Source organism: Ambystoma mexicanum, chromosome 11 (assembly GCF_040938575.1).
Source record: "Ambystoma mexicanum isolate Mex_15411 chromosome 11, UKY_AmexF1_1, whole genome shotgun sequence".
Classification (NCBI taxonomy): Eukaryota; Metazoa; Chordata; class Amphibia; order Caudata; family Ambystomatidae; genus Ambystoma; species Ambystoma mexicanum.
The window spans coordinates 1,459,593,730-1,459,621,071 of NC_090934.1; the positions used below are offsets into that span (position 1 = coordinate 1,459,593,730).

At 48.2% G+C, this 27,342-nt stretch overlaps 1 protein-coding gene across 6 annotated transcripts in view; it reads right to left on the reverse strand.

Moving 5' to 3' along the window:
- Nucleotides 1–27,342, reverse strand: part of MAP2K5 (mitogen-activated protein kinase kinase 5) — a 1,998,137-nt gene that overhangs the window by 1,658,332 nt on the left and 312,463 nt on the right. For all 6 annotated transcript variants that reach the window (XM_069625127.1, XM_069625125.1, XM_069625124.1 and 3 more), the window contains exon 8: nt 12,910–12,974. In XM_069625127.1, coding sequence (XP_069481228.1) covers nt 12,910–12,974 — 65 coding nt within the window. The remainder of the gene's footprint in view (nt 1–12,909; nt 12,975–27,342) is intronic.

Sequence of the window (27,342 nt, forward strand, 5' to 3'; positions counted from 1 at the left end):
GGGTTTGACTCTTCATGGGCACGGGGCCGATGAAGTTGGGTGTTCTTTAATTGTGCCTCTTGTGGTGCCAGTGGAATAGCTTAGTACACATGTTCTCTTTAGATCAGCAACGAGTCTGGCCCACCATGTGCTGGACATTTTGAAGATGGCTTATTCATCAATTTACGCATTCAACTTCTCTACTAAACATTGAACCAGGTGTTATTGTATTAAGTTTGATAAAGTGCAGTGTTTACAGCAAGGCATCTGGGCCCAGAGGAAGTGAGCTAGGACCAGACCCCATTGCATAAGTGCCAGGTAATAACCACTTTATTACAGCACAGTGGTGGAGAATGATCAGGTTACGATTGGTTTCTGTAAAACACCGGCTTGATATTAGATTAAGAATGATTTATGCTGGGCTATCCAAGAGCACAACGAAGACCACTAAACTTCCTGGCTCTTCCAGATCAACTGCTGTCCAGCAGGCATACTTTGCGCGTTTTTATTTTATTTCACTGCCCCTTTTGTCTCTTTCCAACTGAGGTGATGCACCAGAAGAACAAGTTACTTTCTTACCTGGTAACGTTCTTTCGATGGGATGGTCCGACGACGTATTCCATATCTATGACAGGTAATCAGCACAGCTGTGGTGATTACCTGTCATAGATATGGAATACGTCGGAGGACCCAATCCCCTCGAATCTCACTTTTGACTTTGAAAAAACGTAGGCAGCAGAGAGGAAAAAGTACCATTATTTTTTCACAGGGTGGAACACACGTACCAACTTCTGTTTTTGAACAATGGTGGCCCATATGCTTTTATACCTGCACAATACTGATCTGTACTCTGTGCAGGTTTCTTCTCCCTCTCCCATCCCCCTTAGCAATGCAATCCTCAACTTTGCACATTCCAACTTTTGCCACCATTGAATGAAATGTTTTTGCACCGGTTCAAATGTGGCTTTGTGGTATTGTCAGAGGTCAACGTTAATTCGGAGACTGCTTTGATTTTGTTTGCGTTTCTCTGTTGAGCAAGGGGGCAGGTTGTTCTATTCGTCTAGGTGGGCAATTCATTCCTCGTGGTCCAAGCATCAATTCACTGTGTAGAAACACCTGCGCAACAATGAATATTGCCACGAGGATCCACAGAAGACGATTGATTGCTTCAGAATAAAATGGATCATAACCATAATTCCAATTTACCAACCAACACGATTTCAAGCATATCCTTGCTCAACTGTCATACAATTTTTAAAGATCACATTCAATAATATTGAACTTTTTATTATAATGTATTGCCTAAAGATTTTCTTTGTAACTCATGCCAACACGTGTGCTCTTCAATCAGCGATGTTCTGGGGAAACTAAGCAGATTAGCCTTTAACTGAGATATAGTGGAAGACCGAGCATGAAGAGCATGTAAAAATCATGAAATGACGGGCAAGAACTGGGGCAGTTGATCTACTGGTAAACATGTAAATGGGAGGTTCCCGAGGTAGGGCTCAGTACCTGCAGGTCCAAACACTCGAAATACTGGCAGACAAAGGATCCGGGCAAAGGCGTATGGAGGGGTTTTAACTTACCTATCTTATGAATCATTTATAGATCGCCTAAGCTGCTGTCATGCTTGAAGAATAAACTTACTGAACATAAATCAGATATCATGAATAAGAATACAAAAGAATCTGTCACACAATTCACATATCAAGGACTCTATGTATAGCAAAGAAGTTTCCTAACTTAAGAACATGTTCCACCACACGCACGCTGGGACGCCTTATTACTGAACATTTGCACATGGTGAGAGTTGTCCATCGCACAAATAGCGGTCAAGTTGAGACCCTAGGCCTGTGACCCATCCTGGATTCACAGTTGAGAACGTAGCTGCTGTACAACTAACAGTGATCAAAGCAAATGGGCGGTACCTTGAAATTGATTGTAGCTTAAAACAGCCTACACATACCCTAATATACCTACTACTTGCAATAATGGCAGAGTTCAAAACCATTGGTGCTATAGAAATATAACCATGTAATACCAAAACTCTGTTGGCCATCTGAGAGTTTCTTAAATATGTATCTAAATCATATTACTAATTGTGGATTCTTACGCAACTATGTGAAATTCGGTTCCATGTAATAATGTCCCTGCAAAAATGTCTCCTGACAGAAAAAGTCACTGTATTTTGTGGAGACATTAGTGAACAACCCATTTTTTTTTATACAAGGGAAGCAGGGGACATCCTCACAACCCATCCCCATACATAATGTCACCATATATAATGTCGCCAATGGCGTTTCCTGGCGACATTATGTATGGGGACATCATTACCTGATGCCGTGAAATTATACCATTATTAACATGCCCCCTTGAGTGTTATTTGCAAATCACAACAATTTAAAGTTAGGTTTTGATTATAGGCATAATGTTGAGCAAAAAGACATTCATATTGCTCTTACTGTGCATGACCAAGAACTAAATCAGAAAGTTCCCTTTTCACATTACTACCTTTTGAAGGCAATTGTAATAAAAACAGTGTGTCAACAGCTTTGTTATTTTACTTGATGGAAAAAGTAGCATGGCTTGATTCTTTTAGTCCATACAGGCCACCTGGCCAGGTCACCCTCTTCCTCAGAGTGGGCTGACCTCTTCTCTCCTAGCCTCTACCTCTCAACCTTTCCTCCTCCAAGACCTCAACATCCACATGGTTGCTTCTAATCCCTCCTTTCCGCAGCCTCAGCGACACTCTCTTTCCATTCTACCCTCTGGTCCGACGCACTCTGCCGGGATCACATTGGATGTTTTCATCGCCTCAGACATTTCCCCTCTCTAACCCTCTCACCACTCCCCTCTCTTGGACTGACCACTTTCTGCTCTCCTCTCACCCGAAGCTCTCTGTCCCCCAGGCGAAGCCCACCCCAGCACAGCCACCGACCTACTCGGTCATTCGGCCCATCAAGCGTGTTTCAGTGGATGCCTTTGCTGCTACTTTCTCTGCTCCTCCTACGCCTGCGGCTGACTCGAACTCTGACTCGGCCCTCTCTAACCTGCATCTTTCCATCTCCAACACCCAATGTCCTTTGCCCTGTCATGAGAATCCATCTGAAGCCTACCTCCAAGAGCAACTCTTGGTAGGACTCCGACCTCGCCACCATGAAATGCAAGTGTAGGGTGGGAGAGGAAGTGGCGGGCATCTGGCGCATCCTCTGACAAACTTGCCTGCTCCAAAGGCAATACAGACTCTGTCCTGTCCAAGAAGAGAGCCCACATCCAAGCCTGCGTCTCTGCAGCCTCTAACACGGCCAAACTGTTTAAAATCTGCAAGGAGCTGGCCAATCCTTCTGCAGTCTCCACCTCTCCTGTTCCATCCTAGGCCCTCTGTATGGCTCTGGCTTCTCACTTAACCACTAAAACTCAGGACATCCTGTCCTCTCCCGGCCCCCCTCTGGCCACCTCTCTTTCTGTCCTGCCTTTCTCCTCTTTCAGATCACACCTGACTGTTTCTAGACAAGTCCGATCTATGAAAGTGTCGTCCAAACACGTGCTCCCTTGCTTCTCCAGAATCAAGGACCACATTGACACCCTCGCTCAAGTCTTGGCTGATTTCTGCAATCACTCTTTTGCCACTGGAACTTTCCGCCTCTGCCCTCAAGCACTCTCTTGTGCACCCCCTCCTGAAAAAGCCTCCTGCCGATCCTACCTGCCCGGCAAACTACCGCCGATATACATTGCTCCTTTCTTGGGCAAACTCCTGGAAAAGCTGGCCATCGCCCAGTTTACACTCCACATTGAATCTGTTGGTTGTCTCCATGACCATCAGTCTGGCTCCAGAAACCATTGAAGATGTGCTCACTAATCTCGATTCTAGCCTTCCTTCTGTCCTAATCATCCTCGACTGTTCCTCTGCTTTTGACACTGTCACGCCATCCTGATCAATCATCTCTGTGAGAACCTGTGCATCACGGATCAGGCCTTGGCATGGTTAAACTCCTTCCTCCTGGACCAACCCTCCCAGGTCCAAATGGGGCCTTTCTCTCCACCACCTCGCTCTCCACCTGTGGTGCTCCCCAGGGCTCTAACCTGTCACCCTGGCTCTTCAATGTCTACTTGGCCCCTTTGACCTACCTTATTCTGTACCTTCTCCAACTTTGTGTTATGCAGATGACTCTCCGCTCTCTTTTAGGCTCACCATATCCTCCTCTCTCACTCATTCCTGACTGTCTATCCGCGTTTCAGGAGTGGTGCACCTCGCAATGATCTCTGCCTTAATGCCAGTAAGACCGAGATCCTTCTCATTGGGACCCCTGCTCCTGTTTGTCCCTCTCTCACCGACTCTGGCCGTCCTATTGGGGGTCTCTACCTTCGCCTTCCTGTGAGGCAAGAAACCTTGGTGTCATCTTCTCAGATATTCTTCCCTTTCTCACTTTCCCCCAGAAGGTCACTGTCTACAGAGCCCCGGTTCTCTCCAGGCTGGACTGCTGCAACAGGTTCTTTCTCAAGCTGCCTTCCTCTACTCTCTGCCCCCTGCAACCAATCCAGAACAGGAGGGCAAGACTTGTCCTTGGCCTTAAGTCAAGGGACCATACGTCTCCAGCCCTGAAATCTCTCCTCTGGCTCCCAGTGGTTGCAAGGATCAAGTTCACAAGCCTCTGCATCGTCCACAAGGCTTTCTGGGGCCAGGGCCCCGCATTAGATCCAACTCCAATTCTAAACACCTTCCTTCTCAAGCCCTTTGCTCAGCCACCTTCAACTTTGAGGGTTAGCCGCTTCTCCAGGCAGAGAGTGGGGGATACAACCCTCTCCTCTGCAGGTGCCTCCTCCTAGAATGGCCTCCCTGCCCTCCCTTCCTCAAACTTGAGCCGGACCACCTGAAGTTCCGGAAGAAGCTCAAGGTCTTCCTTTTTGTCTCTGCTTTCTCTCGCTCCCCTGCTGACCTACCTGTCTGCTGCATTGACTGGCTGTCTTTGCTACCCTCAGTCTCACTGGGTACCAGGCTCCCCTCAACCAGGAGCCCCTGCACTGCCGCCAGGCCTACCGCGCACTTAGAAGTTGTAACCTGAACCCTATGGTCATGTGCCTCCTTGCACTTACCCAGACCCGCGCTTCCCTGGCTGCACTTACTCCGGGCAATGCTGTCCCTGGCACTCCACCCTGCCCCCCTCTAACCCGCCTGCACTTTGCGCTATCACAATTGCATGATCTGAATGGCACAAGGCCTAGTAAGATCGATTGTTTTGTCCGCCCTCGATCTTCCCTCCATTGTCTTGTCGCGCCTGGAAACACTTGTGTACATGTGCGTTATAAATGACTTGTATCGTATACTAATGCTAGCCCGCTCACGCACTGTAAACCTACACAACATGATGCCAGCATAGGGAGGGATCAGGGCAACTTCAGAATTTCTGCATACTTGGGAATGCACAGCGATGAGTACCTGGTGTTACCTTTTCCTGTCTTCACGGGTTGTTACTTTTTTCCAGACTGGGTTACTCCTTGGGTCCCCCTCCCGCCCCCCACCTTTCATGTTGGGATGTCACTTATTAGTTCACACTGTCCTGGTGCAGCATACTTTGTTTTACGGTTAGCTTTTCTAAACTCTTGAGTTCTGGAAAGGATTTGTTGGGTTTCACCCTAATCTTGTAGGTGTTCCTGAATGCTGTTGCCTTTCAAGTGAGTGTACCATAACAGTTTCGGTTTATTAAGTGACCAAAGCCCACCTGGTCCATGGCCACTTCTACCAGAGCTCAGCCTTTTGACCAGCTGGTTACGATAGTGTCCAAATATCAGTATTATTTAAAGTGATCCTAAGATCCTCCACATTTTTTTCACTTATCGGCACTGTGCTGCATTGCCACCGAGTCACTCCTCCAGCACGGCACCTTTCTTTGCGGTTCACTGCCCTCCGCTCTGTTTAGCCCAGTGATTTCCAAACGTTTTATGCTCATCCCCTGAAGTAAAAATCGGTGTTCAAGGCCCCCACAAATGCCCAGGAGTGCTTATGTTTTCTATTAAAAGCAGTCACTGTACTCCATTTTGAAAGAGCCCTGCACTCCAAGAAAATACCCTGGGTCCCCGTATGGGGTTCAGCCTCATAGTTGGAAAATCACTAGCTTTGTAATATACCACAGCCAGACCTGCTGGCACAGGCAATGCACGTTACATTCGTTAGCACCCATCTGGACACCCAATCAAGCCTCTGCTTTCGTCAGTGCACACTTCCTCTTCCTAGAGCAGCAGCAGCCAGCACCCCTCCTTAATAATTTGCAGTGCACCGTGTTCTTCTACCAGCCACTTCAACCCAGGCCACAATCCTCGACTGTTCGGACACCAGCTCAATCTCGCATGGCTCCAGGAGGTTCTTTTGCCTCCAAATAGCATACTCCCGCGCGACACCCCAAGCCAATGATTGTTTTCTAGGATTTTAATCTTGGTTTCCCCATGTTAAAAATAGCCTTTCACATCTGCGAAACTTAAGGACTGGGTGAAAGGGTCACATGACATGAGGTCACGCGGCAGGTTAGACTTACTGGCACCCACGTTTTATCACGAATTCGAGGACTCTTCACCTTGAAGCAAAACAGGAGAAAATACTGCTGCAAGGTCCTGCTCGGTATTCTACCCCCCCCCCCTCCAGCCCCTCCCCTGTGCAGAGGTATCTGGCAAATAAATATAGCAGATACTGAGGGAACGGACCCTAAACCTTGACGCTACCAGATCGAATCACGCGATTAATATTGGCTTCAGGACTACTGCAGTTAAAGGCAGGCAATGGCGGACATCGGAGATGGCGAGATTTGATGTCAGAAAACCACACTTCACAGGCCTCTTATTCGTGAAATGGAAGGCAGTGCCCTGCATTTCACACATTAGCATTATAAATCCATTGCTTTCATTATATAGCGTTCTTACTATAGAAAGGGTATGCCCTTTGCACTCCACAATAATATGAACATGACAGGAGGTCACCAACATCATTATCTCTGTAGAGCTCAAAGGTCATCACTCAGCAGTAATTGCAAACACAATCGCTTAGATCGGTCCTATTTGTCAATATTGGAAAATGCAACGCGCATTAAAGAGGGAGAAAGACTGTCTGCAGGTCAAGTGTGACAAGGAGAATGAGAGTCCGGAAGAGAAAGATGGACAATACAAGCGGGACCAGGATGTAAAAAGTGGCAAGGCGGGAAGAAGACCGGAAGGGGGAGAAAGAGGCCAATGTGTAAGGAAACCAAGGGTGCCATGCGTATTAGGATTACATATTTTTATAGCACAAACCCAACTCAGGCGCAATGGAGCCTTCTAGGGGTCATAGAGCAAAACATTGCTGGTGAGAATTTAACAAGTCATCAAGTACACATTAATAACAATTCTCAAAGTACTGTATTTGAGGGTGGGGGTTCACAAGATCCCCAGAGTTTAGGTTGCACTAAAGGTGTTGAAGAACCAGGTCTTCAATTCTTTCCTAAGCCACTGAGGATGGAGTTCCAAAGGACCGCAACGGTTTCCTAGTTTTCAGTCTGGTGATGGTCTTACTGATAGAGGACCATGTGCTGCCTGATGTCTTAAGTATGTCCGTCAGGTAGGTCGATGTACCATTGGTGGGTACCTTGTCGGCGAGGCGTGCGGTTTTGAACCAGATCCTACAAGGGATAGGGAGCCAGTGGAATTCGCAGAACGTGGGCTGATGTCACACTTCTTAGAGCTGGTAATGAGGCAACCCGCAGCAGGGTGGGATTCTTTCAGGAGGGACATGTGAGCAGCAGGAGCCCTGCGAGGAGGGTATTCTTCCCATCACTATGGCCTACACCATCATCTTTAAGTCCTGGGGTAGGAAAAAGGGCTTCTTTGTGGGGAGTAGATAAATGATCGCAAGTTATTTCAGTCTTTTTTACGATGTGTGGTAGAGAACTACCCACAATGAAGCCTAGGGGTTTTGCTCAGTGGTAAAGATTAAACCATTCAAGCAATTTTCCCTCAACCCCCTTTGAGCGGGTTCCTGCCTGGAGGGGTGGGCTAGGATTACACATTCTGTCTTGGTGGGGTTCAGCTTTAAGTAGGCACAGGTCATCCACATTTCATTAGTTAAACACGAACAACGGTGTGAGATACTGTGTGGTCCTGGACTTGTAGGTACAACTGTGTATCATCTGTGTACTGATGTATAGCAATTTTGGGGTCATGTAGCAGTGAGCCCAGTGGTTCCATATAGAGGTTAAAGATGACCGCAGAGAGGATGTAAACCTGGGGGACTTCACGAGTGACAGAACAGCTCCGCAATGCACAAATATACACAATATGTTAAAATACTGCAGGGCGAATAAACGCAGAGAGGCAGCAGAAAAGGCACAGTACCTAGCAGCCGAAAGAAAGTCAAGGACTTACATGTAAACCAATGTTCTAATGCACGAGAAAATAGGACTAGCACTGGAAATACTAAAGCATTTCTGTGTTCATTAAGAGACCAATCAGCAGAGGCACGAAGAGTGACAGGGAGAAGGCAAACGCAGAAGAGCAAGAAAGGGAAGGAACTGGCAGTTTAAGGCAGGGGAGCTGAAACAATGGATGTGAACTAGGGCCAGATAAAAGTGGGGAGAAGTCAAGGGGTGAAGGGGGAACGCAACAGTAGTTTAAAGTTGCAGGAAGGGTGATATTGAAGATGAGGGTGGGCAAGCTGAAGTAAGAGTTTTGGATATGAGGGATAGTTGGAGGCAAAGAGTAAGAATTTGAAGAGACAGGGAAGGCAAAAAGTGGTGGTTGAAAAAGGATGGGTGGATGGACATGGTAAGGTTGAGGGGATGGCAAGACTGACTGGTGGCACAGAAAGGTTGATGGGCAGCAGAGCCAGGTGAGCGGGGGCGAGACCTCCTGGTAGCGCAAGCAACATTAAAGGCATGGGGGGGTTGAAGCTCAAGGGCGTTTGGGGGCGTGGTCGAGGGAAAGTACAGGATTGGTGGACATGGTTGAAGGGAGGAAGGCAATGTTGGAGGGAACGAGGTTGAACGGAGAGGTAGTGAAGTTGAAAGAGGAGAAAGTGAGGTTAAGGAAAGATGGAAAGGTTAAGGTATGGAGGACGAGGCTGAGAGGAGGGAAGTTTGAAGGGAGAATATGGCTGAAGGATGGACAAGGTTGGGTGGAGGGGCAGGATGAAATGTATGGGAGGAATGGGGAGGAAGAGTTGAAGGGCAAGACAATGAGGAATTCAGAGTCTGAGGGAGGTGGTGGGAGAGCCAAGTGGCCACCAAATAAAAGTTGGACATTCTTAATTTTCACAATGATTGTGGAATGTCTACTTTGAAACTATTTTGTGTGGGTTTGCAAATGCGATTTAACCAGCCTTTGCCACCCCCACGAACCTATCCACCAGCCACATTAAGCCAAGTAATCGCTCACCATTTTCACAGATTTCTTTTTCAACGTACACATGCCTAGCTTTGCATCACTTCTATGCAACATTCAGCCTTGAAGTCCTTTATGTATGAATTCAAGTCGATTCGGCCCCTACCACAGAGTAGCAGCTTTGCTTACCCAGCTGAGATTTCGACGAGTCTGACCATGGGCAAGGCAGAGATGCCTTAAGTCCCAGCTGAGATTTAGACGAGTCTGACCTTGGGCATGGGCAAGGCAGAGACAGCCTTAAGTCCCAGCTGAGATTTAGAGGAGTCTGACCATGGGCAAGGCAGAGATGCCTTAAGTCCCAGCTGAGATTTAGACGAGTCTGACCTTGGGCAAGGCAGAGATGCCTTAAGTCCCAGCTGAGATTTAGACGAGTCTGACCTTGGGCAAGGCAGAGACAGCCTTAAGTCCCAGCTGAGATTTAGACGAGTCTGACCATGGGCAAGGCAGAGATGCCTTAAGTCCCAGCTGAGATTTAGACGAGTCTGACCATGGGCAAGGCAGAGACAGCCTTAAGTCCCAGCTGAGATTTAGACGAGTCTGACCTTGGGCACGGGAACGACAGAGACAGCCTTACGTCCCAGCTGAGATTTAGACGAGTCTGACCATGGACAAGGCAGAGGCAGCCTTAAGTCCCAGCTGAGATTTAGACGAGTCTGACCATGGGCACGGGAACGACAGAGACAGCCTTACGTCCCAGCTGAGATTTAGACGAGTCTGACCATGGGCAAGGCAGAGACAGCCTTAAGTCCCAGCTGAGATTTAGACGAGTCTGACCATGGGCAAGGCAGAGACAGCCTTAAGTCCCAGCTGAGATTTAGACGAGTCTGACCTTGGGCATGGGCAAGGCAGACAATGAAATACAAAGTGGTGCCAGGAGAGCAGGACTAACTAGGAGAAGGAGGGCAGAAAGCTAAACGAATCAAATTATTATTTCATTTTATTTTGATTTAAATACAAAAACATTACACATTTTAATCAATTTGGTTATAAAAGCATTCTATAAAACATGCATCCAAACATTCATTCATTCAATCTAAATAAATCCCTAAAATGTTTCTATTATTTTAAGATACAACAGAAAAATGTACAATTCATTTCCAAATCTCTTCACATATACATCTAACAATAGTTCATTCCAAATAAAGTATCGACTATTGGTGCCCGTAAATGCAGATCTTCTTTAGAACACGGGCTTTCCAGTTGGTAAATAGTTTTGACTTGACAAAATATATAAGTCTTCATCAGGATCGGATGAACATTAACAGATTCTACAAACCCCATTGGGTTCGCATAATAGCTTATGTCCCAATAGCTTGGTAACTTGAGCTCCATTCACATCTAGTATATGTCAAAGTTGTTCACTCTTCGGAAAAGTGGACTTCGTTTGTAACTACCGATTAGTCCACACGGTGAAACTCATCCAAAAAGAGTCTCTATTTTGTTAGGCACACCGCCTCCTGTGTGGGCATCTACAAACAGCGGAACTATTCGTACCGAGCAGGACAGGAGCGCTGGGCTCTTCACGAGTCGTCGCGCATACACATTCTGTTCAGAATCTTTCGAGCAACGTGCAAAAATTGATCTGGAACTCGATCGTGGTGGTGTCGGCATTCAGATAGTGGCGGCCAAGATAGTGGATGAGTTTCGCCGTGTGGACTAATCAGTAGTTACAAACGAAGTCCACTTTTCCGAAGAGTGAACAACTTTGACATATACTAGATGTGAATGGAGCTCAAGTTACCAAGCTATTGGAACATAAGCTATTATGCGAACCCAATGGGGTTTGTAGAATCTGTTAATGTTCATCCGATCCTGATGAAGACTTATATTTTGTCAAGTCAAAACTATTTACCAACTGGAAAGCCAGTGTTCTAAAGAAGATCTGCATTTATGGGCACCAATAGTCGATACTTTATTTGGAATTAACTATTGTTAGATGTATATGTGAAGAGATTTGGAAATGAATTGTACATTTCTCGGTTGTATCTTAAAATAATAGAATTATTTTTAGGGATTTATTTAGATTGAATGAATGAATGTTTGGATGCACGTTTTATAGAATGCTTTTATAACCAAATTGATTAAAATGTGTAATGTTTTTGTATTTAAAATCAAAATAAAATGAAATCATGATTTGATTCGTTTAGCTTTCTGCCCTCCTCCTAGTTAGTCCCGCTCTCCTGGCACCACTTTGTAGTTCATTGTATGCTTCTACCTCAAGGTGCCAGTGACTGCTGAGGTTCCCACTTTGGGTTTTGTACATGGGCAAGGCAGAGACAGCCTTAAATCCCAGATGAGATTTAGAGGAGTCTGACCTTGGACATGGGCAAGGCAGAGACGGCCTTAACTCCCAGCTGAGATTTAGAGGAGTCTGACCTTGGACGTGGGCAAGGCAGAGGCGGCCTTAACTCCCAGCTGAGATTTAGAGGAGTCTGACCTTGGACGTGGGCAAGGCAGAGGCGGCCTTAACTCCCAGCTGAGATTTAGAGGAGTCTGACCTTGGACATGGGCAAGGCAGAGACAGCTTTAAATCCCAGCTGAGATTTAGAGGAGTCTGACCTTGGACATGGGCAAGGCAGAGACAGCCTTAACTCCCAGCTGAGATTTAGAGGAGTCTGACCTTGGGCAAGGCAGAGACAGCCTTAAATCCCAGCTGAGATTTAGGGGAGTCTGACCTTGGACATGGGCAAGGCAGAGACAGCCTTAACTCCCAGCTGAGATTTAGAGGAGTCTGACCTTGGACATGGGCAAGGCAGAGACAGCCTTAAATCCCAGCTGAGATTTAGAGGAGTCTGACCTTGGACATGGGCAAGGCAGAGACAGCCTTAAATCCCAGCTGAGATTTAGAGGAGTCTGACCTTGGGCGTGGGCAAGGCAGAGGCAGCCTTACGTCCCCCCAGGGCAAGTATCCTTGTGATTTAGGGGGAAAGAAAGATCCAAATGTGTGCGTTTGAAGAGGGGAAAATGGGTTCGATTTAAGATCGAGTCATGAAAGTTAAAAAGTTTGCTGCACTGCAATACTTCAGCGAGAACCTCTGGTGGGCGAGGACTTGAGCTGCAAAACAGAAGTGGGTGCAAATATTGGAAAACAGGAATAGGGGAAAGGTAGTGTTAGACTGACTGGCCTGTGAGGAAATCCATGGAAATCCCAACAGAGCAGTGCTGTGAAAGCTCCCTATGGACAGTGGTGGACGCAGACATGGGCCTGACTCTACCCCAGCCCTAGCAGGCTTTCCCCAGGAACCGGGTCCCGCCAGAAAATGTGCCCTACAGCACTTCGAATACCTGTGCTTTGCGGCGCTATGGGAAAGTGGATAGCGGGGAGGGCTTTGTTCATTTACAGGTTATCACACAGGCCCTGTTCGGTAATTGAGGAAGACCTTACATGGGACAGAAAGTGTAGTTTGGCCAGGATTCTTGCTTAGAGAAAGCTGGAATGAGAGAGAGAAGTGGGGAGTTGGGGGGGGGGGGCACACGTTTCAACATTCCCCCAAGCATGTGCGACCCCCAGGCGCTTTCGCAGAGACTCACTTGTAGACGGTGCCTCCGTTGCCGTGGCCCAGGATGTCTCGGTAGCAAATGTCCTGCTCGCTCATCTTCGGGAGGCGGTGGGGAGGCGGTGGGGAGGAAAGAAGACAGGAGAGGTGTCAAACCAGCGATAGAAATGTCAAGGAAAAGCAAGTGTAACCCATAAAGCATCGGCACAGCGGGTCATCCCAAGTTCAGCCGCAAGAAGGCCAGGATCAATACAACATTTGCTGTCCAATTTATAAACGGCCATACCAGGGGACACAGTGATGGACGCTTTCATGACCATTTGTTTGCCGGGGTCATTTCATTAAAGTTTGATAAAAGGTGTCAAAACAGGATGATCTAGGCCTTGCTGAGCTGCCGGGGGGGGGGGGGGGGCAACGGGGGACTAGGCCGGCCAGGGAGTGAGTGCACACCGGGAGAAGGGCAGCCAAGGCCCCCTGCTACAAAGGACGGCCCACCGGCCCCTGTGCAGAAGAGCCATCCGCAGCACAGCACTCACACCCATCATGCCTACTTTGCCAGGCTGGCCGAGGGGTCCCCCAATGCTGGACACAGGGCACACTGGTGTGCACGTCACTTGGCCTGTGACCTGACAGCGTCCCTCCCTGCTCCTCAGTCCCGCGAGGTGGCCGCCCTGTGCCACAGCCTTGTGGGGGCAGTCTGCCAGTGCAGACTGCCCCCACAAGGACCGACCTCTGCCCCTGCCCCCCCCCCCCATCTATCCTGCTTGGTCGCACATCCACCGTAACCCTGCACATAGTCCAATGAACACATCCTGCACATGGAGCTCAGGCTAAAAGGTGCTCTCTGCAGGTGGATACTGGATTAGCCTACTTCCAAACCCCCCCCCCCCCCTTGCATGAACTCTTAACATTTTCGACAACAGGGTGCGGGCTTTTTTCAACCACTCCAGCCCTTTCCTTCTGTTATCAATAACCTTCACCTTTATGCAGTCTAGTCTTGGCTGGCCCAGAATGTTCTGGAGTGTGACGTGGGGTACAAGCTATAGAGCCCCTCAAGCATCCAACATGGAATTGGTCTAGTGTGACAAAGCAACATGCCCGACTACTCTTGAGGATTCTGGGGTCCCCAAGGACGCTATGTGGCGCCACAAACTAGGTGATGCTGAGCCCAATGTCTGCATTGGAGGATCCCAGAGCTGACCCACCACCTGCACCCACCAAGCCATACGCGGGGAGCAGGGGTTCTTCACATGATAACTGTAGTTACTCCAGCCCGAGGAGCAACATTACCACAGAGCCGCCAACGATAGTACTGAATACTCCAGAATCCATTATACAAAGAGGGGTGTAGATCCGGTGTGTTATCCCCTCCCCCTGCCCCCCCCAGCCCGGGTGAGCCCATTATTAAACATACTCTGGGCCAGGAACGGACCATACTGGCACCAACCCACCATGCCAGACCAGCTGCTCTGGTGAGGCGCTGGGGAACCTGCAAATAAGGATGTTAGTTCAGGAGATGGGCCACAATACTGAGGCCCAGATATTAAATACGGCACAGTGCCCCGCAGGGGGAGTTTTGTTACTCTTGTGGGCTTTTATATAAAACCCATTTTAAACTGGCAAACACCTCCCCTTTCTTCATATCGGCCCTTTCCCCTTCATTGATTAATAATGCAGTCATCGAATAATAGCTACTCTTTGCACAAACCCATCAATGAATAAACTTTAAGCAAGTTCCTATTCACACCTACCGTGGGCATCATCCTTTCCTCCCCAACCTCCCATCTCACATCAATACATTGTCTGCTTGATACCCCCTTGAGCCCATTAGCATCTGCAGTCTGCTCGAAACTACTCCCCACCCTTTTCTTAGTCTCCATATCCCATAGCATGTCACTCAAAACACAGTACCTTTTTGGTCTCTGTCAATCCTGTCATGTCTGCCCCACTCTGCCGCAGGTGACTGCCATGGGCATCTTAACTATTGCTTTGGATCCGGTTCTGGCAGCCCTGTTCCTTGGAAGGGCTTTGGGAGTCCCGGTGTCCCCATGAGCTGTCGAAACCCAGATTTCCTCCATGCTGGTGGTTTTAATGTCATTGGGCCCCACCCAGGTGGGGCCTTCCTTCACTGCTGGCAGCCCACACATAGCCCCGACCACACCAGACGTGATGCGGCCAGGTTTCTGGCAAGTTTCTCACCGCTCTCCCAGTCTGGCACCAGAGAGAGCGGGTAGCGTGCAGGCCCCAGGGCGGTGCTCCGGGGCTTCTTCTGTTTCACCTGCCCCGGCTGGCACCGGGGTGGATGGGTTTACCGACATGGCCACGCCTCGCTCTCACCGGGCCGCCACAACCCACGCGGCACGGGACTTCCATCTTCTCCGGCCTGGCTCCCGGGCAGACCATATCCACACAGGCTGTGCCTCAGTTCGGGACACCCCATGCACGCGGCCCAAAGTGATGTGCTATCTTCACCAGGGCCACACCTCACACTTGTCCCAGGAATTGTGTCATCCGGCCCACTCATACATGCCCCCGGGCGACCCACTGCCTCGCAGGCCACGCTCGCATCTCGGGGACTGCCCCGCACAAGTGGTTCCAGGCGCAGACGTTTTCATTCACCTAGGCCGCTCCACACATGCGGCCTGAGGCTTAAATTCACGCCGGGCTGCAGCTGCCATATCCAGCCTGCCCCCCCCCCCCTCCAAGAGGTGCTCTACAGCCACTCAAGGCTGCGACCCCCCAGGGAATGCAGCTCATTCCTTAGGCCGAGTAGTGTGGGCATCCCCATGCTCCGAATGCCTACCTCCTAGTATAGAAGGAGTACAGACAGTTTTGTTGTGGACAAATTATTGGCCGTAGGCATTTATTTTTTTCTACAGAAATTACACAAAACAATTTCTATAACCACAGGTGTGCTTTTGGGCACACCGTGTTCAGGGTTGCAGATGCCATCCTTCGCTTTGTCAAGTCTATGGTTCCCTCGGGCATCGGCCCGTGGACACGTGCCGCCTGCTGCCTAAGACTTCCTCTACCGTGTACTGAACATAGTACTCGGCGTTCCAATTCCTCCTTGTTTCGTCTCCTTCTTTCCAAAGTATGGGGTGGGTTGGGTGGGAAAGCGATTCCTTCCACCTTCCAGGACCTATGAAGCTTACCCGAGCGAGGTGTGCTTCTTTCCTGGATGTGCTTCTTCCTTCTCCCTGAGCCCTTCTTATACTTCCCTTTTCCTTTGTTATTCCAGTGGGGGGCCGGCCCCCCGCCAGGCCCCCCACTGGTTGCCAGCTCACCTTTTCCTGTGCTTTTGGCTGCTGCCATGCCAATGCTTGGGCGGGGGCGTCACCTGGCAGCCCTCCCCTTGTGTTTCGCGCCTCCTGTGCCCCCACCCTTCGCCTAACCACCCAGGCCCTCACTTTGTACGACCCGGTGCATTCTTTCGGACTTCCTGTTCCTTTTACACTTTTTGATTTCTCTGCCTTTTTCCTGGCTCTCCTTTCAACTGACACTGTCCAACGGTTCTTACCTCCCTTCTCCAGAACGTTCTCCGTGTAAGTCTCACGTTATGGGCCGGGGAGACTTGCCCATTGTCCCACAGTCCAGTGTTGTGTGTGTGTCACCCATGGTGGGGAATTTAGTAGGGGCAGGAAAGTCCACTGTCAAACACAAATATTTTAACATAATAAACATGCTTTTAAAACCCTCTTTTCTTATATACGTATTTATATATTTTTCTTTAACACCCTATCTTTAAGGACCTCATTTGGGCCAGAGGTTACAGGAAGGGGGGGCGAGGGGGGCACGCGAGCAAGATCCAAGACTGTCAGCAAGCAATGCTCTCTGCACTGCACAATCTTATCCGCTACAGTGGTTGAATGGTTGCACGTTTCAACATCAGCACCAAAGCTCAATTTGTGCGGCTACTAATAACAGACCCTTAGGTCAATGGTTGTGTGGTCTCATGGTTCAGCGCCCCAATGGCCAAAGGGTTAAGCTGTGTAATATCAGCGTCACGGTGCAATGGCCAGCTATGATGCCTTACCTGCATCTACGGCTCCATGCTGGTGCTGTGTAATGTCATCGATATGCCTCAAGGGTTGCGCTGGGAGGAGGGGCGGGAGGTGAACAATTCCAGACTAAACAGGCCTAGATTATATAAAGATTTAACGAGATAAGTTACAACGTTTCCCAAATTAAATAGAATACCCTGCACCCACTTCCCAGATGCCAGGGAATTCCACCGCAGCAACCAGTACTTTGATTCTACAGGGTGCTTTCTCCTAGGCATAAACACCAGTAAAACCCAGGATGGCTTTGCCACAAACAATGTTGGCAATTCCATCAACGCCCTCTATCCCCACCCTTAATTCGTGGTGTGCACACTAAGGAAAATGGAACCAAGCACCTGTCTTCACACTACGCTTCAAACAGCAAATCCTCGGGATTAACAAAGTCCCTCACTCAATGATCCTCAATCCAGAGGTCCATTCCCCGGCAGATATTTCCACTTTTTAGTCATTCTGGTCTTGGAAACTGGAGTATCCTGACAATTTATTCGTGGCTATTCGTTCTGTAGGTTCAGTTCTACTGCTTCGTCTCCAGAATAATCCCCAGAATGTTTCCTGGAAGGCTGACCAGCTGAGCTTCTCTGGAGAGGGGTGAAGCTGCCCTCTCCACCTTCTCACACAGCCTGCCCTCATCTATCTCCTTCAACAGTCTTGTGCCTAAGGGGATCTTTCCTACACCACATGCCCTCCCTTAGTCTTCACCCTGCAGTTAGCTCATACCTCCCACCCCCTCCCACTCTCTCCTTTCAGGATTCTAGCATGCTGCTGTTTCTCAAACTCTGCTATTTCACCTCTCCTGCGCTCTCACTCCACCTCACTCTTCCAAAACATCCTTATGAAGGTCTTCTCCACCTCCTTCCTAGTGAGGTCGTCCCTAACCACCTCAATGCTCTGCACCTCCTGCCTCCTTTCCCTTCTGACAACCTCTCCTCTTAGGTTCCTTCTCACTGTTCCCCAAGTAACTCCCCATCTCCCTTCTTCTAACCACCCCTCTCCAGCCTTCTGCTCCGCCTCAATCTCCTTCTCTTTCTACCTCCAACACTCTCAAACCTCTGTCTCCCCTCTATTGCTACAATGCTTGCAGGTTAACTCGTGAGCTGGCCCCACTTTAGGGACTGGAGCGCTTAACTGCACTCAGATGATATTTACTAGGCTTTGAATCACACGGATTAAACAATCTTTGTTCCGTGGTTTCCACTGCTGCCCTGCCCCTTGCTGTAGACACATGGCCTGAGCCTCCATGAAGATTGGCTGCCATCTTGGGGCTTCCACAATGGTATTGCTCAGCTGTAAAGGAAAAACAGTGGAATAGAGGTTTCTTCGTGCGTAGAAAAAACATAAGTATGGGGAACAATATATTTGTAAAGAACAAGGTTTCCTCGATTCTGGCACTCGTGAAGCATTGCTCACTTTGTGGTCGGTCAAGACTTAGAAAAGCCTCTTCTAGCAGGCCCAGTTTTATCCTATCCATGTTGAGAAATACCATGCAAGAACACCGGGAGGTGGATGCAGTTCTTTGGGAACCATTTGGTACATTCTTTCAGTTTCACTGCATTACCCATGCGTGTAGCCTGCTTAAAAAGGATAGGGCATGTTCCTGCTTATTGTGACAGGCCCCTGCTCGATGGACAGAGGATGTTGGGGTAGGACAGGGAGTTTTACTCGCACTGCCCATGGGCCCAGTATTGCACAGTGGGTGGCTACACCAGGCTCCTATGGCCACCCTACGCTCTTCCCCCAAGAGGCAGGCGGGGTACTGTGACACTACTCCAACTCTCTCGCTTGCTCTTTTGCAGAACACTAATCTTTGATTTAACCGAGGCCTTCAGCAGAGGTGGTGTTGCTTCAAGCTAAAGACGGAGGACAGTAACTCAGAAACAAGCAGTGGCTCTGTGTTCGAACACTCGTAATTCTGCAATTCACTCATTCTGTGCTTTGGATGGAGGCATCCCCTGCCCACATGTCCCAAGAGTACCTACCATGGTTCTTTGCATCCCAGGAGTGGTTCCACCGAGAACTTACTGACGCCTGGAAGCTCAGTGTCTCGGGCGTCCTTCAACCACCACCCATATTTCCCCCGCTCTCCACACATCAAGTGTGTGCTGCCAGGTCAAGTCCCCGATTGGGTGTTAAATGCAACTCCTATAGTGCGGGAGGATTTCAAACCTACTTTGAAGTACCTTTTGAAATACCCATGGCATGCTTGGTACTTGCCTTTGGTGTGGTTCAGGTGGCAGCTCCCACAGCAGTGGCGTCATTTGTCAGAGAAACTCCAGTAACTTCTGAATGAAGAAGACTGCTTGATTGACGCAGCATTCCCTCTTTCCACTGTTGAATGTACATTCCTGCAAGAGTAACTGTTAGCTGACCAGGGGTCTGCTTGTTCCATGAGATTTACACTATACATAAGAGCAATTTGTGTCTGGAACTGGCGTACCCCTGGAGTTGCAAGAGCTCCAGAAGAGGGGTCCTTCAATGGTTTAGCTGTCCAACACCTTAACGATGAAGGTAGGATTAGAGCAATGCTTGTGGTCATCCATCAAGAGAAGTTGATGCCAATCTATACTTTAGTTACGTCCCGCCTATCGACAGAAGCTGCCTTGCCTTCATAAGTGCTCCCGATGCCAAGACTTCTGTGGAATACTTTGGAAAATTAGAGTGGCAGAACTTCAGCCTGGACTAAAGATGGCTGCTAAGGTTTATGAAGCCTTGGGAAGTGAAGGACCCACCAGAGCTGGGGCAAATGACAGGAATAGAGCACAGAGTCTATCCAGAGGCTCCAAACAAAGGAAACCGGATGGAAACCAAACACTGGGCTACATGAGATCGATCCTTAAGAGGAGGCACCCAATTAGAGCCAGGGATGCGAGAGCGACACAGTCAACCAGGAACCAAGGAGCATTCAGGATTGCAAAACATGGCAGCCAGACACCCAGGGTGCCAAGAGTGTGCAAGGACCAGGCTGGACTATGATGGATAGCAGAGATTAAATGGGCCGAGGGTCCTGGAAAAGCTGGGAAGCCCGACAAAGCTTCTATTCTTGAGAGAGCAGAGAGGTCAAAGAAGGTAGAATCCTGAAATCCCTTAAAGGTCTGAAACTGCTGGACATTAAATGAAGAATGTGCTTCGCAGAATATTCATTGGATCGGGCACCTTGTGTTGGAGTACAGGAAAGAATTGCGTTAGGATCTATATCCCTGTGACTGATTATATCAAAGAAGTGAGCTAGGTCCCATCTACCCGAGACAAAGTAATCCTTTGTTCTAGATAAACGCCTATTCAACATAAGCATTTAGGCCAACCTTATCTAGACAACCCCATACGTAAAACACTTGTATGGTTGATCCTCCACACTAGACCCCAACAATGAAGAAGCAAGAGCACCGGAACGAAGATGCATCAGTAACTGGACAGACGATAACCTGCCAGAGTGACAGTGAGTCACCCTTTAACCTTCTGCTACCAAAGCTTTGCCTCCAGCAGATGTCACAGGAATCACTCCAAGAGTGAAAGATGGCACAAGGGTTTTTATGGATTTTTAACTCGGCCCTATGGCCGCCCTGCTCTCTCTCTTCAAAAGCCCCTCCACCCTAACCCAGATGTCGCTAGCCTCACCTTACTAGATAGTGATTGGTAACCCCTACTTTCTATATCTTATGTTGGAAGGGATTCCCTAAAGGCAACATGCATTTTCCAACTAGACTCCCTCAGAGACTTCAAAAGATGGTCTCTACTCTATCTAGTGGTTGGTGTTCAAAAAGTGTCAGGAAGGCGCTTAGCAGATGGGCCGATTGAGTCCCATGCAAGGATGCTCATGCTCTCCTCTCTATACCTCTTACTACTCTCCTCCCTCCAACTACACTCTCCTTACTTCCCTCCTTTATCTAGTCTACTGTCCCTCAGTCGTTCACTCCTAGGCGTCACCTCCACCCTTTGATGTTACTCCTCCCACCTCCTTTCTACCACTCCCTCCTCCAACCAGCTTCTACCCAGACACCCACCTTGTACTCCGTATTATACACTTGACACTCACTATGCTCAACTCACCAAACTGCACTTGCTGGACCATCACGCACACGCTGCAGTACTACTTCCACTCCTCAGCCAATACCTCACTCAACTTCTCCAGAAATCGCCTCCACACTTTGCTGATCCTTCATCCCTCCTGTTGATCTCTTGGTCGTCCACCACCACAAACTCTGACATCACCCGAATAACCCACACTTCTTGCTTCCTATTGTCTGCTTATATCCCCCTTCTCTGCTGGTTTTGGCCTTCTATCCCTGGGCAATCTGTTTTTTTTCTGAAACGAAAGGGGGTGGAAAGACAGGGACAAAGTCACAAGTAGCAAGTAGAAAGCCAAAACCCGCCCACTTTTCCCCAGCCGGTCTGCCACGGAATAATGGCTGCCGGTCGGGGACAGGAGGTGTTATCGTGTGTGTTCCAGGGACCAATTCCTGGTGCTCCTGAGGAAGGTATAATGGGGAAGGACTCCTTTTTGTCCCTGGTGGTTTAGGGATTGTCCAAGTCTTTGTGAGTGCTTCCTGTATCCCCCGTAGCACTGTGCGGTCCTTCTGCTGGCCATGACTATACGCAGCTTCTCTTTGAATCTTTCTCTCTGCGCTGGGCCTCGCTTGCTACGTAGTCCCGCACAGATGCCACAGCTGTTCTTTCGCTTTTGTGCTGGTCTGTTCGGCAGAGAACTGCTGCGGCTGGGTGATTATCGAAGGTCTGTCTTTTATTCACGGGTTTAGGGCACTAGATCAGGATTCAGACTTGGATGCTTTTTCTTGGTTTCAGGCTGGACCCATGTCTGTCTACAAAAAGAAATAAGAACACTGGCAAGCATCTTGATCCTGTATTGGAGGCATGACTTGAGAGAGGGGTGTACTTCTTAAACACATGCGGTCACGGGGGTGAGGGGTTAGCAACTGAGGCCCTCACCACTGCCACTGTCGTCCTCAGGGCTAGGACAGGCTCTTGACTTCTCCTTGGTTGGCCTCCCACCCCAAGTGAGAGGGGATTCCATCCCTGAAGACAAGGGCAGGTTACTGGCCTCCTCACAAAGACCTGAGCGCACCATACACCTTGCTCAGCACTCCATTTCCAGTGGCTGTCAGCTGCTCCTATTGCTTAAAGATCCATTTGCAGTTGCTCCCCAACACTAATGGAACCTTGGAACTCTGCTCCTCAAAACCCTGGCACAGATTGAAGCCGAGCATCTGAAAGCTCCAGTCAGAAAAACCTGAAGGTCACAACCTGGGAGGTACTGGGGCATTTCACAGTCATTGCGAAGAAGTTCAACAACGTTCCTGAATGCCAGGTGCCTGGATTCTCCACAGATCTTTTCAAGGAGCACTAGCAGTTCCGACCACAAGTCATATTCCCTTCATTCTTAAAACGAATATCAAGATGAGTCCAGCTTGATGCATCATTGTTCCCATATTGCCTTGCTTATTGTGAAGAAAACGAATACTGTGGTTGAGCAAGGCTGGATGCAGTGGTCCACGCTGGTCATCCTAAGTCTCCGAGAACCTAAAAGTAACCATAATTAGACCTTAAAAAGTCTTAAAACTCACAAAAGACCCCCAGGCCGAGTTCCTTGGTTTACATACTCTAACTAAAGAAATGGACTCACCCCATGGTGAAGGGTAACAAATAAAATGTACCAGTGCTTTCTTAAAAATCGTGAATGTCACTATAAGCACATTTCATATTTGGTACAATGCTGCCACCCAGACAGTGAAACTTGTATTTGCCATTTACTGCAAGCAACGTTTGTTTGCATTAAATGTCAAAGAAGTTTCAATCATCTCCATATTCGCCAAGGTCAAGTATCAAGCAAATGGTACTCTACTGTGAAGGGGTCAGAAATGTGAAGCAGACAACTTTGTAAAGATTTTTCAAAAGGTGTCATCTTATTAATTCATAAGGTTCGATAAACGCCTCACTATCCCTACCCTGCCTAAAATAAACAAAAGGAAACACTAACAAAGGTTTCTCTCCCTCACTTATACATACAACAACTCAATAAGGTAATACATGGCAAAGCAAAATATCCGTTAGATTCACAATCAGATGTTAGTTTCTCCTCAGTTCTGTTTGGTTCAGCTACAACAGAAGTTCCACAAGCGTTTTTCCTCATTCCTCTTGTGAAAAAGAACTTGGAACAGTTTCTTCTCTTCTTGTGAGGACATTTCTACGACAGTTCCCAAAAATGTGTTTTCAGCAAATGTATATGATTCTGCACCAGTTTAAACAACTTGCTTCAGTAATGTCAGGATGATTTATCAACAAATTAAAACATTATTGTAGTTCTGCTACATCTTTTTTAGGTTTGTTACCAGACCACAGTATTTCAGTGACGTCCACTCACCTGCCTGTCCCACTACCACAGTGTCCTCTGCTCCTCGTGTACTCTCCTGCCAGAACAGAGAAAACTACTACAAAGTCTTCCGGCCTGGTGTAATCTTCTGCCAGACCAGAAAGTACAAATAACTTCAAGTACTTGCGTGGTAAAGATAAATCAGCAACGCCTGCTTGCTTCACAACATTAAGTTCAAAAGTGTCTTTAGGGAAAACAAGAATCACACTGGTGCCATTTGCTACACACTTGTGATTGCCACACAACGCAGGTTATGCTCCTAACCCTGCAAATGATTTCTATCAGAAGGGCAGCCTTCCTGTGGAAATGTACAAAATTGTCACCCTCAGTACTGCCCCCCCCCCGCAGTTACTGCCACTTTGAGGGTGCACAAAATACCAATTCACATTACTGCGCCCAAGCAGAGCAGGGGTTGCAGGGGTGTCCCCGCTTACCATTGTGGTAAGCGGGGGGGACAAGAAAGTTAAAAAAATAAAATAAAATGGCACCCTGCAGCATCAGCTCCGACCCACTTAAGTGGGAGGAACTGACGCTGCAGGGATTGCGGGGTGTAGGCGGCGCACACAGAAGTGTGCACCGGTACAGGTAAGTGTGGTTGGGGGGTTGGATAGGTGAATGCAGGCCGGGGGACGCAGGCAAAGTGATCTGATTACTGCACCAAACTGTAATTGCCGTTGACGTTTTTATCGGTGCAGTGATCACATAGATTTCTTCCTGCCACTCTTGTTCCCCACTTCTGCTTTGTTCAATTCATCCTCCGTTTTTGTAATATGTTTGAGCCAATTACTCTTCTGAGCTTCTTTATACTTGAGCAATAGGTTTTACAAACATTGAAACTCATTTGCCCCTTCTTGACTTTGGCAATGGTTGTTCTCTCACTTGCTTTGTTCTAGTGCTCTCTTGGCCTTGGCAACAGTTAGCTTAGTTTCTTCCCTTACTGCCCCCACCTGTTGGCTTCTAGTCAAACCCACATACATACAATCACACACTTTTGGTCTGGTGATTATGTTCTTATTATTCCACTTAATCGGTTTACACTCAGCTTGCGTTACAAAATAATGGTTATTCTGCTTTATTTCAGTCTGGCATTCAAAATTATGCTTCCGTTTGAATTTCACTGTACCTGTGTTGCTTCTAAGGTGTAGGCACTCGGTCTTGACAAGCGACTGTTACAGAGCACTCCGAGGTCACAATCATTTAGTGAACTCACTGGGTCTGACGTGCGCGTTTGTTCGCCTCACTGTCACCAGGTCCTCAGTTGACGCTTCCTCTCGCGGTCTGGAATCCTCTGCGTCCCGGCTTCCTGCAACTCATGCCAGTCACTAGAGGAGCTCTACTTGCTCCCACAGCTCACCGTTACTCGTCTAACACTGGAGCCCGACTGACATTGGGAAAAGCTTAACTGCTGTGCTCTCGGCTGCGCAACATCTGCAGATTTGGTCCTCGGGGGGGGGGGGGGGGGGGAGCCGTTGACTCTCGTGCTTCCTGCCATGCTACCTCTGCATTCATGGTCTGGAACAGCAAAGACCATCTCATGACCAACATTCACCGATGTACCACGATGGTCCCAGTGTCTCTGCTCTGCTTCTGCCACACGTGGAGGTAATACAGCGACTCTGCCTTCTACTACTGCTCTCTCTCCTATGGCCTGCAGCAGAGGGGGCCTTTTATGCCTAGCGGCCTCTCTCAGGTGTGGGTCATTACTACTAGTAGGCTGCACTTTGCAGTCGTGTGCCTCTGCAGCCCTCTTCTTCAAAATTATTTTTCTAACAGGAATCAGAATGTTACTTTCATCTCTTCCCTCACTTATATTCCTTAGGAGGACATCATAAGGATTCAATGGGGGACTTGTCCTCCGTTCGTCCTCTCTCTGCGGGTGAGCCGCTTTAGAGATTTGGGGGTAGCTTGTTATCCTCTGCAGGTGCTTCCCTCCGGAACAGCCTCCCTGCCTCTCTCTGTCTTGAGCAGGAGCACCTTAAGTTACGGAAACTCTTCAATACCTTCCTTTTCTCTACCTCCTTCTCTCTCCCTCTCCCCTGCTAACCTCCTTTCTTTTCTCTACACCCTCCTTCTCCTCCCCAACACTGTTTCAGTTTTGCTGACTACCTGCTTGGTTCACCTCCAGGGCCTACAGGTCCCAGGCTCCCCCACCAGTCTTTTGCACTTGCCTCTGGGCTGCTGCACTTTGTTCAACATTACTGAATTTTCTGCTTACGCTCCTTGAGCGGGGCAACCTCTCTGCAATGAACCCAGGGCCCTGCTGGACTGGACTCTTTGTTCTCCCCTCCTCCCCCCTGTCTCTGCACCTCAGTCTGTACAAATGCATGACCTAAATATACTAGTACCAGTTAGTTTGTCCTGTAACCCCCAGCCCACCCACCGTTTTCGGTCCCCCCTCCCGAGCTAGGTGTCAACTGTACCACTTCATGCACTTGCACTAGGAGAAATGTCGTTAGGACTAGCATGCTAGTTTTTCTGTTTAGATCATTCAGAATCTTCAAGGCCTAAGAAGGATTACTGTATTCCCTTGTTACCTTCCTGCCTTGAAGCGCTTTGAAGCACTTCACCTGTGTGGAAGCGCTATATAAGTAAACAAATAAGAGGAATAAGGATTTTCTAGATTTAATTTGTAGCGATTTAAAGACTCCTCTTTACTAATCCTCTGATAGTCACGAGTGCTTTATCCTTTATGTGGGTCTATGATTTGAAGAGGGGTTTCATCGCTCCTGATACATTAATAATCATGTCATGGTTGTTTTTACCCACATTAAGATAGTTATCTTTGGAAATTAACAAATCTATTTGATAGCAAGCCATTATATATTTTGGTATACTGATACTTTCTCCCTAGAGGACGACAAACACGGAGTCTCATCCAACACTGTCCTTCCGCTCCCAAGCGGCCTTTTTCCTCCCAGGTGATCCTTAGTTGCGTATTTATAACACGCTCAATAGCCAGAGGTTTCTAAGCGCGGGCCTGGGGATTGAACCTGTGTTGCTTCATGTCGTCTTGTTTCCAAGGCGAGCACGTTGCTGCTGAGCTATCTTCCCAGGACTCTCATCACTGACTAAACCTGAAGTTATTGCATTAATCTTTGCCAGTACAATCAATATAATGCTTGAAAACTGGTACTAAGTGAAATTGTTTTTAAAAAAAATAGACATTTTCAAAGCCCGATTCAGAAAGACTGCTCTGTGACTGCAGAGAGCGGTCTTTCTAAACTAAATGTCACAGCCCTGTCACACACGAGTGCGCACAGGGGCTGATGGGCGTGGCCGAGAAGAGCAAGGGATGACAGAAGGGAGGTAAGAGTGTGTATCTGTTTGCGTGTATGATGAAGTGTGGGGTTTGGAGTGTGCGCGGAGGGGGCTGGGGAAATGGGGTGTATGTATTAGCGGGGGGGGGGAGGGCTTGGGAATGGTTATGGGAAGGGAGGGTGCAGCGGGTGAAATCCACAATTTAAGAGGTGGGGGAATGTTGAAAAGTGATATTGGGCAAATATTAAAGGCTGCACCAAAACTGCTGGAAAAAATAAAAACAAAATTTAAATCAGTTTTTTTTGGGTGCAGCCTTTAATATTCGACAGGATCACATAGAACCTTGAAAACTATGTAAAGTATAGCTCTGATGTTGTCATTCGCTTATTCAATGTACTGAAGAGCTAGGCCCTTGATTGCTTGAGTGCTGTTACCAAGATTCTAAGTGATCCGACCGTGGCTGATTTTGCCGCGGCCGGAATGGTCGCATGAGCAATGTGCGAACTACCAAAAGTTAGCACCTTTCTCATGCGAACACACTAACATACTACAGGGGCTGCAGGGGTTTCCCCCGCAACCCCCACTCACTATACTGGAAATGGTACTACCATGCTACCACCAAAGGTTTGAACCTCTGGTGGTATCATTTTTTGGTAGTTTTGTACGGTCTGGCCTTTTTTTTGGTACGATCGAACAAAACTGTTACCAATAGGTGAGCCAATGGAAGCCTAGGCAACCCTTCTTTATGTGAGACCTCTGCTTT